General features: G+C 38.7%; 1 protein-coding gene across 2 annotated transcripts in view; it reads right to left on the bottom strand.

Moving 5' to 3' along the window:
- Positions 1-17,807, bottom strand: part of LOC150090786 (H(+)/Cl(-) exchange transporter 5-like) — a 202,800-nt gene that overhangs the window by 160,967 nt on the left and 24,026 nt on the right. Inside the window, exon 1 of one of the 2 annotated variants that reach the window (XM_090372686.1) lies at positions 11,156-11,322. The exons of the other annotated variant lie outside the window; for it this stretch is intronic. Coding sequence (XP_090228812.1) covers positions 11,156-11,166 — 11 coding nt within the window. The 5' untranslated portion in view covers positions 11,167-11,322. Of the gene's footprint in view, positions 1-11,155; positions 11,323-17,807 lie in introns of those variants that run through there. 2 annotated transcript variants of the gene reach the window in all.

The raw sequence follows: 17,807 nt of genomic DNA, 5'->3' as shown, positions 1-17,807 counted from the left end.
CTCCAATTTGTGCAGCAGTCTTCCATGTGCAACAGTATCAAAAGCCTTTCTAAGATCCAAGTATATAATATGAAAGTTATTCCCTGCATCCAGTTCTTTTGCGACTGCATCATAGTATCCAATCAAATTGGTCAGGCAAGACTTCCCCTTAACAAAACCATGCTGTGTTTGAGCTATAACTGAAGTCTTGTCTAGATGATCCTGCAGTGCTTCTTTAACCAGTGCCTCCATTAATTTTCCGGGAACAGAAGTTAAAGTAACAGGTCTATAATTACTTGTGTCGCCTTTTGATCCTCCTTTGTGAATTGGGGTCACATTTGTACATCTCCAGTCCATGGGTACTTCCCCTGAGTCCAAGGAAGCTCTCATAATTATGGCTAAGGGTTTGCTTACTTCCTTTGCTGCCTCTTTTAATATAACTGGATAGATCCCATCCACCCCAGGTGCCTTTCTTGTATTTATCTTCAACAATTTCTCCTCCACTTTACTCTCAGTTATTACAAGATTCTCTAGCTTACTGCCAGAGTTGAATACACCTCTGGCATTCCCCTCACTGAATAACTCCTCATGTGTGAATGTCGATGCAAAATATTCATTTAGTTTGTTAGCTACCTGAGCAGGATCATCAACAGTTTACCCATCGATATCAAGTGGACCAATCCCCTTCCTTCTAGAGTTTACATAAGTAAAGAACTCTTTGCTGTTTTTCTTTGCATCCCTTGCCAAAGATTTCTCGTAATCTGCCTTCGCCTGCCTAACCTCCTTTGTAATTTGGTTACAGATCAACTTGTATCTATCATAGGCTTCCATGTCACCCATTAATTTGTATGTATCCCATGCATTTTTCTTCTCTGCCATATGTCTCATTAGTTCATCTGACATCCACTTTGGCCTAAACCTTGAACAATATTTCTTAGTTGGTATGTAAAGCCTAGTAGCTTCCAAGATAAGTTCTTTGAATGCTTCCCATTTTGAATTTGCTGTTGGTAACATCATCAGTTGGTCCCACTGTATAGAATTTAAATACTATCTCAGACCATCGTAGTCGCCTTTACGAAAGCAATAACCCTTCCCTTTACCCCTGATGGTAGTTACCTCTTTGAGTAAATCCCACTTCAGCACACTGTGGTCACTGCCACCTAGTGGTTCATTTACCTGCAGATTCTTAATGCATGAAGAATCACTACTGATAATCAAATCAAGAGTATTACTCCCTCTAGTTGCCTCCCGAACACGCTGATGTAGTAAACAATCATCCAATAAATCCACAAAAGCCTTGCTAGTGTGTGGGTGACCAGCCCCCAAATTCCAGTCAATATCTGGGAAATTAAAATCCCCCATTATAAGACTCTCTGATTTATTGGCCCACTCTATTTCCCTGTACAATTTCTAATTATACTCATCAGAGTCATTAGGCCTATAGCACACTCCTACTCTCAATTTTGATCTCCCAATGCTTATGTCACACCAAACTGACTCGACACTGCATTGTCCAACAATGTCGACTGGCTTCACTTCCTTGGATTTTATGTATTTCTTAACTAATAGCATAACCCCTCCTCCCTTCGTATCCTGTCTGTCCCTTCTGTAGACATTGTTCTCCCCAAATTCCAGTTCTGCATTCCTTATATCTGTATGACACCACGTCTCTGAAATCCCCACAATATCTGCCTGTGATGTTTTGAGCAATACCTCAAATTCATCAAATTTATTTACTAAACTCCTAGCATTGGTGTACATGCACCTGTTCTTTTTCTTAGCTACCCTAACACAACCCATGTGTTTACTTGTACCCCAATGATTACCAGCAGTCTCTGAAATATCATGCATCTTATTTTCCAGACTGCGGCTCATTCCAATAGAAGCATCCAACATCTCAGAAGTCCATCTTAAAGACTTAATTGAAAATGAGACTAACTTTCAAGCCCTTCAAATTTTCATCAACGGCGTCTTCAGCAGAAGAATGCAGATGCTTCACCACACTGGATAATTCAACAAGCTCTTGCTGAGCTGTTCCCTGTGTCACCTACCAGTCATCTTGGACTTGAATTCTTTTATCTTTGAGGTTGTTCAGAGAAAAAAAAACACTTTTTTTTATTATTTTATTTATTTATTTATTTATTATTATTAATTTCTATGTTTTATTTATTTTATTTTTTTTTCTTTTTCCTTCTGCTGGTACTCAGGACTGGGCATCCTGAGTACGGAATTGCTGGCATCCACTGATATTGCACTACCTCCAGCGGATGCGGGATTTTAGCGCACTACTGAGGCGCAGATAGTAGATTATGCCCAGCTCCACGTGCATTATAGCCTTAGTAGCTAATGCGCCAATAAAACCAAAACAAACAAACAAACAAATCCACGTGCCTTAGGACGGGCATCAGACAGCAGTTGCTCAGGTGTTGGCTGCTCACATTTCAGGCCCTGTTTACACAGATTCAGTTGTCAATACAGAGACAACTTGCGGAGATGGACCCAGGTCCTGGAGCCGCTACGAACAGGCCACATATATACACGCATACATAAATGTCCTTGAGTGTGCATACATGCATTTCTTTTACTTTGAGAATTTTGTTGTATTTTACAATTTTGCAAGAGAAGCTCCATTTTCTGCTGGAGTTTCTTACACAGGTTCGAATGATTGTAAATAGAGTGTTTATGCATTTATGTAAATAAATAAAGTAAAATACCAGCAGCTTTTGTTTGAACGGTAGCACAGGGTATCGTCACCGTCCTTCCCACACCGAGTGGAAAGGGCCAGGGGTCAAAACCCGTCGATGACGCGAGGAACTTTAAATGGAATTTTTTTTCACCCCGTGGCGAGTTAGGCAGTCTCAGGTGTAGATAGCAAGGATTTCCCTCCCGGAAACTCTGGTTTTTCATCCAGCAAAACATAACTCGACCAGAGATCACATGGGTAGATGAAATAACCTTCCGGTGACCCTAATGAAATATTTTTTACCATAGGAGATGCTGTGCACCCTGCAATGTTGCATTTTTTCCCGGACAGAAACTAGATCTTTCAAGATGATAATGCGCCCGTTTCGTCTAGCCCGCAGTGTGCACAGGTGGTTTGAGGAATACAGTGAATATATCACCCATCTTGATTGGTCTCCAAATTCATCTGATCTTGATACAATTGAACACCTGTGGGGTGTTTTTGTACGAGAAGTGAGGCGTATGGACAGGCAACCATCATCTATTCCGACACCTTGCAGGCAATGCGGCTCCTTATGGGACGGGACGCCTTCAGACATATAATTGAGTCAATGCCTAGGCGAATAGCGGCTGTTATCTGTGCAAATGGTGGCCCACAAGGTATTAGGTAGGTGGTCATAATTCAGTGATCACTCAGTGTACGGGCATGCGTGTTTGTGCCTCTCATTAGATTTAAATTCTTATCCTAGTTCAATGATATATGACTGATACTAATTCATTTATCCTAATATGGATATGGGAAATTCTAGAAATCGCTATTCATTGTTACATTCCCCACCCAAAACTCTATGTACCAGAATCGTTTAGAAAGTTAGATACAAAAGGTGTGGCAGGAAACGAATGCACACAATAGAAAGCGTCACTTCCTCATGACTAGGGAATAACAGCCCGAACACTTCATGTTTTTTCATGACACCAGTATAAATATGTATACATAAGTACTATACCTCTAATCTATGCATAGCCTTAGTCGCTGATGCTCCTAAAACCCTGACGTAGCGGCCCATCTCACTTTCTAGAAACCCCCTCATACTTTGCTACTCCGATTTTAGGGCTTATTTTATTTATTTATTATTATTTTTTTTTTTTTATCAAAAAGGTGCTTGCACATTGTCTTCAAGCTTTGCTCACAGAATGGTACGTACCAGCTATTCTTGAGAAACGACAGTTGTTTTCTTCAAATGTAGAAATTGGAAACGTTCTCGTGCGCAAATTAAAATACTTTCTTATTGTAACACGTTATCGTCACGGTCTAAAAGCAGATTGAAACGTTACAGAACAAAGGAAATTCCACAGAAAAATATCCCCTGAGACCGACTAACTCGGCACAGTGTGAAAAAGGCCATAAATCCTTCCCAAATCGACGGGATTCAAATCCAAGTTTTTTCTTTACAGTAAAGAAGGCCAATGATCGGAATCACTATCCGTAAGGACTTAAAAACATTGAAATCTAATGAAATCAATCTAGAGGATACTAAAATACTCGTATATTAAGAATTAGGGACAGTAAGCGAAGTTAAACGATGTCTTAAAAAAAAAACATTGAATAAAATCCATGAAAACCTCTTAAAAAAAAAAAAAAAAAAAACTCGCTTTACTGTCTATGTGGCCATAGGTCTCAATTACTTTAAACAGCATCTGGAAGGATTAAAACAAAAAATATCCCATAGCAAACCTGTTTTTTCTAGCGGAACTTCTGCAATCAGCGTTATCAACACTCGTTTGGACAATTGAGATGTGTACTGTATATGTAAAGGGCGGCTCCTAGAATGTCAGTTTAACTCCGCCTCGTATCTCTGAAGAATAGTACCACACTATAAAAGGGCCAGAAATGTGAATGACGTAAGTTGGACAATTGAGAGTGATTATTGGATTATGTCCCAAGACTTGTATATACATTGGTGCTTTCATCATTGAATATTTCCCTGTTGAATTTTCCTTCTTCGTTGCATGATTTTTTATCAGTTCAGTTTATGCACCGCTACTTCCAGAAATAGTAAAAATTCTAAAAGACATAAAATTCTTAAAAAAGATTTTTATGCAGTCAAAATAATGCACGAATCAAGCTATGAATTCATCTAGTGAAGCTTTCGCTAGATCAATTCATAGCGTGATTCAAGGCTAAAGTTCGAATATGGTTTTATACTGCTTCCTTACTTCCCTCCCATTATGCGCTTCTGCTGGATTGTGGTCATGTGGTAACGTATGCGGATGCTGTTATGAACATTGCGAGATCGAGCCAGTACGCTGCCACAAAATGCATGTCCCATCATTAACTGATGCGCTAGTTCATCAGCTGTAATAACACAATTAAGATGAAGTCGGGAACTCCTCTGGTCGTTTAGGACTATAGTGGAATGTAAATGGAAATTATTTTTAAAACAATACGTTTGAAGAATGATTATTAAAGAACCCCATCTCTAAAACATTGTATAGTACAATTACAGCAAAGATCAAAAAAACAAGCTGCTCATGGTCACTCACTAGCTTTGCTATCCATACTAATGCTATGGAAGAGTTGTTGTTGTAGGGTTTTAGGAACATCAGTGACATGGATCATACTGCGCCAAATTTATTGTCTGTAAACTGTGTATTCTTGGTCGATTTGCCTGTTTGCAAAAACCCGAGTTTCCGGGAGAAAATACCATTCGACCCTCGCCCGACTAACTCAGTCACGTTGTGAAAAAAGCCCATAAAAATTCTTTCCCCTCATTGACGGGATTCTAACCCGGGTCTTTTCCACCCAGTATGTTGAGGTTTATACATGGTATCACCCGCGAGGATGCTATGGAAGAGGCCTCGTGATCTTTAATAGCCTGTTTCTTTTCATTCTGCTACAGCAGAAAGACCAATGCAAAACACTGTAAAATCATTTAAAAAAACGAGAGTTTAGATAATTTTTTTCTTTCCTGCACAGTTCATGCCTTATGGTATCCTATGACCACCACCAGAGGGTATGATGCATCTCTTATCCATTGCTTTTTACGGCTTCTTCCCCATGCGTCCATTAGTGCTAAACAATGAACCGCGATCATTCATCTGACGACATTACATGTTTTAAGCGCTTGTCAAAAGGATACTCCCGTTCCGCTCGCCTCGTATGTAGCACAGTTGGTAGAATCGCCGTCCTCCCCACATCGGGTGGAAAAGACCCGAGTTCGAATCCCGTCGATGACATGAGGAAATTTTATGTGCCTTTTTCACAACGTGGATGAGTTAGTCAGTCTCAGGTGAGGGTAGCATGTTATTTTTTCTCCCGGAAACTCGGGTTTTTTGTCCATCAAACAGAAAATCGACCACAGAACACACGCAATTTACAGACAGTATACACGGAGCAATATGGCCTCAGTCGCTGATGCTCCTGAAACCCTACTACTACAGTAACAGCTCTACCACAACACTCACTACTTTCGCGAGCCTTCTTTGTCATCAGATATCCATAAGCACAGAACACTTATTCTGCCGACCGGGCTAGTCGGGTGGGTAAAGCGCCTGCCTGGCAACCCAAAGGTCGCGGGTTCGAATCCCGCCTTGGGCTTGGATCAAAGTACTGCAAAAAAACTTGGGAGGTGCACTATGCCACGATGCGCCAATAACTACCAAAAAAAAAAAAAAACACTTATTCTAATTTAGGTAACCTAATTTCATTAAACATGGTTAGGTTACGTAAATTAGGATAATCAGTTAGTTTTTTTTTTTTATGAAAATCTCAGGCACGAGAGATTGTTGTCGCAATAGGGTTTTAGGAGCATCAACGAATAAGGCCATATTACTCTGTAAACTCCGTGTATTCTGAGGTCGATTTTCTGTTTGCTGGACGAAAAACCCGAGTTTAAAAACCATGCTACCCTTGCCTGCGACCGACTAACTCAGCCACGTTGTGAAAAATGCCCAAAAAAACTCCTCACATCATCTATGGGACTATAACTCAGGTCTTTTCCACCTTGTGTGGGGAGGACGGCGATCCAACCAACTGTGCGCATGGGGAGCACGAGAGAGAGTTTAGAACCTATAGTAATTAGTACTATGCATGGGTTGAGAAGGTGAAATTCAAATCTTGTTGACATTAGATTTGAATTTCTGTAGACTAATTTTCGGGAAATATTTATGAAGGGGGGGGGGGGGTTGTTCGAGAAAATAAATAAGGAAAAAGAGAAGTTTGTTCGAGGAGTGTGAAGTCGGACAGTAAAATGATGCTGATTGGTTTCGGCACGTGTTCGGACTGGTTTGGAAGAGAGCGGAATTATAGTAGTCAGTTCAGAAGAACAATTCCCATGGAAGTAACTATAGAAAAGACATGCAGCAGAAACAGAACGTCTATGAGAAAGAGTAGAGAGACTGCGTTAGAGATGAGTTATTAATTAAATTAACTGTCCTCCTTTGAATGAAATCTAGAAACCTGAGAGATGGTTTTGGGATACCGCTCCAGATGTAGGAACAATGTTCCATGGTAGAGCTGATTTGCGATTTGTACAGAGTGAGCAGCTGTTTGGAAGAAAAGTAAAGCCGAAAGCGAAAGAGAAAACCAGTACTGTATTTTAGATGCAGAAGCAATATTTGTGATGCACTTATGCTAAAAAAGATTAGAAGTCAGAGTAATCCCTAAGAGAGAGATATGTGATCTTGTCTAGAAATCTTGAGTGTCATTGATGATAAGCATGGGAGCACAAGTTGTTGTTGTTGCTTGGGTTTTATTGGCGCATTAGCGACTAAGGGGGAGCATAAGAATCCTTTTTTGTGAGATATAAGACAGGACTGAATTTTAAAAGGATGGCAATCAGCTAAATTATCTTTACCCCACTGGGGAATTACCTGGATATCAGCATTTAGGGAACTAGTATGGGATATTCGAGAAGTTGAAGCTGTTTGTTCAGGGCAAGGTTTCTCGAACTGGAAGATGGAATGCAATGTGCTATCATCAGCAAAACTATGGATAGGATTTCCAGTCAATGGAAGAAGGTCATCAATATACAAGAGGAAAAGAGCGGGAGAAAGAACTGAACCTTGAAGAACACTTGCATTAGTGGAGAAGTTAGAAGTCAGGGAGCCATCTACCATCATCCACAGTAAGCAATCAGAGAGAAAACTAGACATCTGATTTTGATAACTACATATCAAAACCATAAGGTGGAAGCTTATCTAGAAAACCTTTAGGCCAAACACGATCAAAATACTTTGAAATATCAAGAGAACTGTTTGAGCTTCACTGAACTTTTCTATTGATGGGTAACTACGCCAGTATATCACTAGTGGACCGACACTGAAGGAATCCATACTAGCGATTATTGGTCAGATGGAAGATTTCTAGATAGTTTAAGAGTTGGTGATTAATTGATTTCTCCCTTACTTTAGAAAAAGCAGAAATAAGAGAAATGGGATAATAATTGGATGGGAGCGATTTGTCACCCTTTTTAGGAACTGACTGGATACGAGCAAATTTCCAAGCAGAAAGGAAAACACTTGTGGAATAAGAAAGTGAAAAAAAGGCGACAAGGAACAGGAGTAAGCTCAGGAGCACGGCTTTTGAGAACAAGTAGAGAAATACCATCAGGAACTGGAGCTTTCTTTGCATCAAGTTGGTTTTGGTTTGGTGTTTAATGGCGCATTGGCAACTTGAGACCATAATGCGCCAAGTCAATTGGCACCAAGACCGTTCAAAATTCTTCTGACAACCTTTTGACGGAAGACCATAGGAGACATTGAATGCAGCGTACTGGGAATGGTAGGAGGTGGTTTACCAAGATCATCACTGCATGAGTTAGAAGAAAAGCAGGATGCAAGTAGTGAGCTTTAGCTGAAGTGGCAATGCCACCATTCAGTTTTGACAGAGGTGGGAATAGGGATGGATAAAAGTTGTGGCCAATAACTTTGGCAAGAGACCAGAATGCTCGACTACCATTTGGACAAGAGGCAAGTTTTCTACTCTTAGCCTGTTCGGAGCCTAGTTTGGACTGATTAATAACTGCTTTATAATTGTTGCGAACTTGGATGTAGGCATAAAGTTAACCTGGAGGTTTGGATGCAAGCCAATTGCGACATGCAACATTTTTATCTTGAACAGCCTTAGCAGAATTACTAGAAAACCAAGGTTTAGGTGGAGTGGCGAATAAACCCTACAAGAATCATTTCACTGACACAAGCTGAGCAAACATCGCTATCAGACGATTTAAAACAGTAACTCAAGGGAAAGAAATCTCGCAGATCAGCTTTCAATTAAGCATTTGGGAAGCAAAGTTGTTCAATGCGATTAGATTATCTAAAATGGATTAAATAAAACAAAAAATTGATTTATGGTATCCATCAGTAATGGCATTTTGATTGACAAGAGTTGTGAGTCAGGATTAACAGAAATCAATGCGAGACTCAGATTATCAAATGTCATTTAAAGTTGCGGTAAACGTTCTCCATGGCGCTACACAGTCGTTTAGTTAACTCTCGCCTTAACACTCTCACTAACGACAATCATGCGTTAATCAATTCTCAGATGCATGCGGAATGTATTTGATGTCATCGTTTCCCTCTAATATCTTTGGTATGAGGACTGCTTATACAAAAACCTCAAGCCATCAAATGAAGTCTCCGGAATTCTTTAACAACTTATATTTATGTTCCTTCAGCTATCTCCACTCTTCGAGATGTACTGCTCAAATCTCCAGTACAACCTAGCGGAATGCTGCTAACCGCATTATGCTGCCATTGAAGTCTCCATGTTTTTTTTTTTTTTTTTTTTTTTTTTGAAATTCCAACAGCAATGAGCAATGTATTCCTCTTTCAGTCGCCGATATTTGCGATTCGAATAGGAATAAGTGCACTACAACCGTTCCTCCTCTCAGCAGCAATTACCAAATAAGTACAGTATTATCTATAAATATAGTGCAAGCGCATCAGAAATACATAGCTATATCTGAATAAATCAGAATATTAGTAAAACGGCATCGTTTTAGGTTATATCTCATATTGTGAATACCTTCACAACGAGTTGCCATGATATTGCACCACTTCGAATAAGTAACGCTTCACCTAAGGAGAAGACTAATGTTACTTATTCTCAGATGGATACCACCACCCAGACGGCACCGTTTCAGGGCTATATGGCCCTCCTTCGGTGGGTGGGTAGGTACCCGAGTGATGCAATGAAGAAGGGCCAAATAGCCCTGAAACGGTGCCGTCTGGGTGGTGGTGGTATCCATCTGAGAATAAGTAACATTAGTCTTCTCCTTAGGTGAAGCGTTACTTATTCGAAGTAGTGCAATATCATGGCAACTCGTTGTGAAGGTATTCACAATATGAGATATAACGATGCCGTTTTACTAATATTCTGATTTATTCAGATATAGCTATGTATTTCTGATGCGCTTGCACTATATTTATACATAGTCTAGACTCCTCCATAGCTTGAGGCTTATGCCTTAAACGCTTTAGAGTACAGTATTATCGCAAGATGTCTCACCTATGTCGTAAAACTCTTGCCCCAAGGTCTTTTTAAACATAATATAAAGTCACAGTCCATGAACTAGCAACTCATTATTCAATTTATATGGTAAAATATAAAATTATTTCACTAACTTTGATATTAAAATAAGGTCATTCATAAATTACGTACAGCAAAACACGAGATAGCGTATTTACTTTGGAACTTTTGATGAGCATCTATGGCCATTATGCTTCTTAAATATTATTATTATTTATTATTATTATTATTGGCCATATGGTACAAGGAAGCCTAAGGCTTATGCTGCACCAGCCAAAAAAAAAAAAAAATCCCAAGTTACCCCCTGAGAGAGAGAGAGAGAGAGAGAGAGAGAGAGAGAGAAGTAGAAAGAAATCACCAAGAAAGAGAAGAATGATGATATCCAGCTCAGGACCCTGGGTTTGCCAAGCCCATACTCACCATAGGATAGGATAGAATTTGCATATTGGTGCCAGGGAGAAGACAGCTTGATAAAAAATAACAATGTTATGGAAAGGGGGTGGGGGTCATGTGTGATACGTAAACGGTTCTTTGATTTAAAAAAATAAATATTTTTACAGTAAAAAAATACTGAAAAAAAAATCACGTTACAAAAGTTTTTAATTGCCCCATAGGCGAAAAATGATTTTAAGTTTAAATAATTGCTAGTTAAATCATTATGTTAACGTTAAAAAAAAATAATAAAAAAATAATAAACACCTACGCATAAAAAATATCAATAAATAACTAAATTTTGTTTTCATACATTTATCGCATTCACTTATAATTTAGCTGCACGAATAATACCAAATGAAACTTAATTTTTTAAAAAAAATGATTTTAATAGTCCAATTGAACCTTTCCAGTATTAACTCCACTCACACTTTAATTGTAGAAAACTAGTATCGTTTAATAGCGTTATTTGAAATGCTTATTTATAAGAATTTTCTCTTTCTATAGATAGCTACGAAAATATAAACTAACCTTTTATTCATGTGGTACAAAACAGTGCAGTCTTACTAAACTGCCGACTGGTACGCAAAACAAAAACTGAAAATCCATGGCTACATTCCACCTGTCCAGCATACGACTTCATATCACGAGACAACCTGTAAAACCACAGCTGGGCGCACAGGAAATGTGAATGAAACGCGAGCGGATAACCGGAAGCAAATTCAAGAAATAACACGTGCCTACGAAGAAGTGATATTATCCTAGAGGAAAAAGCTACTAAAATTCAAATAAACTGGCCCCCACCGGCTACTGAACATGTCCATATATTTCCGAGAAAGTGCAGTGTTAAAAGTTCAGAAGTGATACGAAAATAACTAAACGCAAGGCCTCGATATTTCGAAATACTCCTACAGGAAGAGCTTTCACTAGTTTTTTTGTCGTTGTGAAATGAAGGTAATAAAAATAGCAATTTTAAACGTGCAATGGTTTCCTTCGGGTAGAGAGAAACGCTTGTTTTCATTAATATTTAACTAAAACAAATAGCTTGTTTTAGCAGAATAGTAAATAATGTGATAACAGCCATGTACAGCAATTTAAAAGGGTGATCTTTCAAACGTATTAAAATAGGAAATAGGATTTGTTAGTGACTACTGTTTGTTAATTTGTTACTGTTATTTTAATTTGTGTTACTTAGTAATGACGATTAGATCATTTGGGAACTGTAGTTGGACAGTCAGATAAACAAGCAATTTATTTCCTCTGGTAAATGGCATTCGTCTAACGTCAGGAAAAATACTATTTGAAACAAGCACTGATGATTTATGTATGTGGCGTAGGTCAGCATACAAATAAAATAAAATTTCCTAGCAAGCAACCTCCTACCCCCCTCCCTTTTAAATGTGTGAAAAATATTGCTGGGATAAGCGGCTTCGTCTCTCTTTCCAAAATTTAAAGATTAAGTTGTCTTGTCTTGATTATTTTTCAAGTGGAAGGAAGTTAAAATGCTACAATTAGTTAACAGTTCTTTTCTACATGTGTGTACCACAAAAATAGTGGCGAAACTGCAAATTATTCTCTAACTCCCCATTCCCAGAGTTCTTTTATCACGTCGGATCCCTGGTTCTTCAAATTCTCCCCACGGTGGCAGACCTGGTGTATAGTAATTTCGCCACCGTACCCAAACCATGTCTAGAGCTTGTGCTGTATCTACTAAAAGTGTATTGCAATCATAGTGCTGTTATTCATAGCGTTAGTCACAAAGCTCTTACACAGTGCCTAATGGAAAAGACGGCTTCGTGTTCCTGGAAAGCTTTGACTATCCTCCCCCATACATATTTCTGTCGTCCAAAATGTCGGATTATAATGCTTCAGTAGCCGAGTTGTCTGGAGAATTGACTTTCTCTGAAGTTCCAGACACTAGTTTCAAGAACCTCCAGGTATGATGGAAAAAACACTGGAAGACAAATTTCCCCCTATTCAAGGACCTTTAAATTCTACTCATACGTTTAATGATTCTCAAGATTGTGAACAAACTGGTAGTGCAACTATTCTTGACTATCTTTTTGGATTAAAAGCAAATATGCTTGATGTTTTTATAGAGGGCTCTACTGTGACACCTTATGTTTGTTGAGATGTCCAAAAATTGGAAAAATATGGAAAGGTTTGCGATAGATCTAACTATAGAGTACGAAAAGTTGAGAACAAAATTAAATAATCTTAATGTTGAGAGGAAACAAAATGTCTTGCCAACGGTTTTGGCGCCCACCTATGCAGGTGTGGTTGTCTTAGGCGCTGGCAAACAATCTCAGAGTGAAGTTAACTTACCGGATGTTCAAACAACGTACGTACTCTTAGTTGAAGCAAATGCAGATAGTAATTGTAAAACCAGTGAGGAAGTTAAAGCTGAAATTTCTAAAAGTCTTAAATCTGAATTTAAAAAATTAAAGATTAAATTAATAAGAAAAATAAGAGAAAAGGGAGTTCTAAGTGAAACTGATAACAGCAAGGATCTAAATAAACTTAAATCCTGCCCTAAGTTCAAGGAGTTAAAATTCTCTGTGGATTCCCCTAAAAAATTAAATCCAACTGTCATAATATATGACATACCTAAAGATGTCAATGACTCTGATTTTCTTGAGGACTTATTCAATAAAAACCTTGTGGATCATGGGATTTCCCAGGAAGATTTCGAGTCTATTAAGGTTCGTTTTAAAATCAGGTCTCGGAACAAAAACAATCAACATTGGGTTCTTGAGATCCCAAATAAAATTAGGAAAGTGTTTTTGGCTTCAAATAGCAAGGTTTTTATCGGATGGTCTGTCCATGGTATGAAGGATTTTTTCACAGCATCACGCTGTTTTAAATGTCTTAGCTACGGACACTCGGCTAAAAACTGCCACCAGTCCGAGTTAACCTGCGGACATTGCGGTGACCTGGGTCGTCAAATTCAAGACTGTCCTAAAATGGAGGAACCTGCTGTTTGCCCAAATTGTCGGCTTAAGAAGAGGAATGCGGACCATTCCTTCAAGGAGGTTAAGTGCCCTGAATTTGTGAAAGCCCAAGAAGTAACAAAAATTCGGACCGACTTTACCTAACTCTGGAACGTCTTGTGTATATACTTTACAGTTAAATTGTCAACGATCTTTATCGGTTTTAAGTGATCTTTCTAAGTTCTTAATGGTCCAACACAAATTTCAACTTTTAGGGTTACAAGAACTGTATTTTTATAAGGGTGTGGTCAAGGGCCTCCCTCTCAGCTGTCGCATTATTTCTTCAAAACCCTGTTACGGTCGGTGACCGGGGTAACGCCACCACCACTGGTTGCTGACCCCCTCATTACTGTGACAAAAATTTCTAGTCTCTGCTCCACACATGCCGCATGTGCATGCTTGGAAGGCTGTTTTGGAAAAATTTATGTGGTTTCTCTGTATGCTCAATGTAGTCAGGCCATAGAGCCATTTATAAATTACATGGAAGGCGTTTTGATCCGTTTATCTGGTTTTCCTGTCATTTTTATGATGGATGCTAATGTAGGGCTCTTCCAGCTTTAGAAGAGCCCTATACAGACTCTAAAGGTGAACTTTTGGAGGAGCTTATTCAGTCCAATAACTTCACTCTGTGGAATGCCCCAGGCCATCCGCCTACTTTTGTTTCTTCTCTGGGTCAATCTTATATTGGCATTACCCTTTCAAACTCTACTCTTGGTTATGGCATTTCCAACTGGCTTAGTCATACTTCGTGGTGCTCGAGCGACCACAATATCATCACTTTTATGATCAGTCTAAGCAACAATCCTAGGGTTATCAGGTGCTGTTTTGACTTCCCGCGGTTTAAGACAAAACACATTGATTGAAATATCTTTGATGTAAAGGTTTGTGAGCTTATTTCAGAAGAAATAATTGTCCAACTTGGCTCGCTTCCTGCTGATATGCAGGTTTCTAGGGTTCAAGAGATTCTAATCACTGTCTGTAAGTCCACTCTAAAAAAGGAAAAGTGAATAGTGTTTCATGGTGGACCCCAAATCTCACAATTCTCTGAAGAAACTTACAAAATGCTCGTCGTAATTTTCAGAGAACAAAGAGAGCTAACAGGCCCAGAGATGAGATTGACAGACTTGGTGAGTTGTATAAATCCAATAGAAGGAGCTATTTCAATACCATTTTCCAAGAGAAGAAACTTGCATGGGCAAGGTTTATTCAGCATAACATAAATGAAGATCCGTGGGGATTACCCTACAAACTTGTTACTAACAAGGTTCATCCCGGCGATATTCTTTCTTCTATTATTGTAAATGGTAATGAAACCCTGGACTGGAGTTTGTCAATTAATGCCATCTTGGACGGCTTGCTCCATGAAGACACTGCCTCCTGTGATTCTTTTTTCTCTCTGTAATTAGAGCTTGTCGAACTGTCTCTACAACTGCTCTTCAGGTCCTCAGTCATCGAATGCCAATCGAATATGAAGTAATGTTTTATATTGTAGAAGAAAAAAACGTTCCTGCGATTGTAAATGGTATAACATATAATACTGACCTACAAGAAAATGTAGACATTAAAAGACTGAGAAATGAATGTTGTAGAGCGTGGCAAAATACCTAGTCTACTTCTACCTTGGGTAGGGAGACCTTTTAGGTTTTTTCTGAGGTTGCTGATTATGATAAGAAAATGGCTGGTTCAATCCTGGCTTATATGTTACGTTTCTGTATACCGGTCATGGCAGTCTTAACTCTAAATTTTTCTTATTCGGATTAAGTAACACTCCTCTCTGTAGTTGTGGTGCTCAAGAAACTGTTGAGCACCACGTCTTTCATTGTCCTCTGTATGATGATTTAAGACTGGACTTTCAACTTCTCACAAATGTATTCAATTGCTCTGAAATGCCAAGACTAGTTACCTGTCCTGAGTATTATGCTGCCTTCTCCACCTATGCGGAGAAAATGTTTAAACAGAGGAAAAGAATTCTTACTCCTGAGGTTCAGTAAAATACTAACCTAATGTTAATTGATAGAAAAATACCGCCGTCTGTCGGTTAGTTGGAAAGATTTTACTGTTTTTTTTTTTTTTTTTTTTGAACTTTAGATGGAAGAGTTTAGGGCCCTAGATTTGGAAACCAGAAATTGTAACCATTCTTTTGAAGTATAAATCTTTGTAACAATCAGCTGGTTATCAGTTGGGGACTGATAACCTTGGCTTGTTTGTAGACTGTTTCCGTTTTTGGATTCTTTTGCCTGATGTACTAATCAGTCTGCTGGACTCCAAAGTCCAGTGTTTATTTTGTATCATTATCATTGTAAAAAGCCTTTATGTATCATCATCATTGTCTATAGTTGCTTTAAATTGTACACTATGTATACTGTTACCTTTCAGCAGCTGATAGGGGAAACCCTGGAGCCCGCAAAACTTTAATAAAATACTTTGAGTGCTGTTATTATACTCGACAATATGGAAGGCTGCTTGACTATGATAAGCACAAAGATTCTTAGGAAGGAAAAGTCCGGAAAAGAAAATTCAGATAGCTTAAGTGAAAAATAAAATAAATAATAATAATGAAAAAAAAAAAAACAGCTAATTTTCGCAGTAGGTTACACTTCAGGTAATTCGCCTTTTTTTTTTTTTTTTTTTTGCTTAGATTGATGTTAATTTCCTGTAATTAACAGAAGTGAAAAGTAAATAACTAATTAACTTGTTGCCAACTAATTAACTAATAATATATAAAAGCAATTCTTTTCACTTCACTGTACATACTTCATCACTAAACCATTTTGTAATCCACTCTGCTTATTACTTTTTAAATTTTAATAACAGCAACACTTATTTCATCTTTCTGTTATGATTACTTTAAGAAAATAGTAATAATTTATGATGGATATGTTTAGTAAACTGACAACAACAAAAAAGACGAGCTCATCAAAAAGGAACCACTTGTTATGTGCGAACTAAGCACATTTTTCTTATCATCCGCCATATTGCCTATTAAATTCTCCAATCAGCGTACAGAAAACAAACACTATCCGTACTTCAGTAAAAATATACAGTATATATTGTGTATATATATATAGTGCCTGTGTGATATGTATGAAAAAAAAAAAAAAATAATATATATATATACAGGGTGTCTCAAAAATACACGGCATAACTTCAGAAATGAGTTCCTCATATGTAGATAATAAAAATATTTTATATCAACATAGTTCCGGAAATGCCTGGTTCCCAAGTTATTAATCGGAATGTCTTATCTCCCGCAGGTGATTTCCTTCATCACAAGGTACTGACAGAATCTGGTGGTTTTCCATTCCGACCATGTACTCAAATCACGAGCAAGCGCATATGCACTTTATGTACGGTTTGGCGGATGGCAATGCTCTGGAGGCTCGTCGTTTGTACCACGAAAGGTTCCCAGAACGACAGGAAAACGTTTGAAGGTATCCATTGCCACCTTTATGAATATGTGGCAATATCCATTGCCACCTTTACACCTCGTGCTGCCGACAGAGGACGACCAAGATCTACGACTCCTGAAGTAGAGGAGGAGATTTTGGATGTTGTGCATGCCACTCCTGGAATCAGCACACGCAGAATAGCAATGCAACTGGCTGTTCAACGTTTGACTATTTGGAGAGTGTTGCGAGAACACCAACTGCATCCTTACCATCTGCAACGGGTACAGGCCTTGTCACCAGCAGATTACCCTGCGCGAGTAATGTTCTACCAGTTGTTCTTGCAGCAGTGTGGTAAAACTCCTCACTTTCCTGCCTTAGTGATATTCACAGATGAAGCACAGTTCACACGAGACGGAATCCAAAACTTTCACAATCAGCATGTATGGGCTGAGGAAAATCCACATGCATTTCTTCCATCACATCACCAACAGCGGTTCAGCCTCAACATCTGGGCGGGTGTTTTTGGTGATAAGTTATTTTGGCCCCATGTACTTTCCAAACAAACTCACAGGCAGGTGTACAGAAACTTTCTGGAAAACAACATGCCTGATTTCATGGAACACATGCCACTGATCATTCGTCAACAAGCACACTTCATGAACGATGGCGCTCCCGCACATTTCAGCCACTAGCCCGCAATTACCTTAATCGAAGGTTTCCTGGTCGGTGGACCAACTGCCTGGCCTCCACTATCACTGATTTAAACCCACTAGATTTTTTTCTTGTGGGGCCATTTAAAGTCAT

This window comes from Mastigoproctus giganteus, chromosome 1 (genome assembly GCF_048544385.1).
Source record: "Mastigoproctus giganteus isolate SK-2022 chromosome 1, ASM4854438v1, whole genome shotgun sequence".
NCBI classification, from domain to species: Eukaryota; Metazoa; Arthropoda; class Arachnida; order Uropygi; family Thelyphonidae; genus Mastigoproctus; species Mastigoproctus giganteus.
Note: the sequence above shows the minus strand (reverse complement) of the source record. Positions and strands in the feature narration are given on the sequence as shown.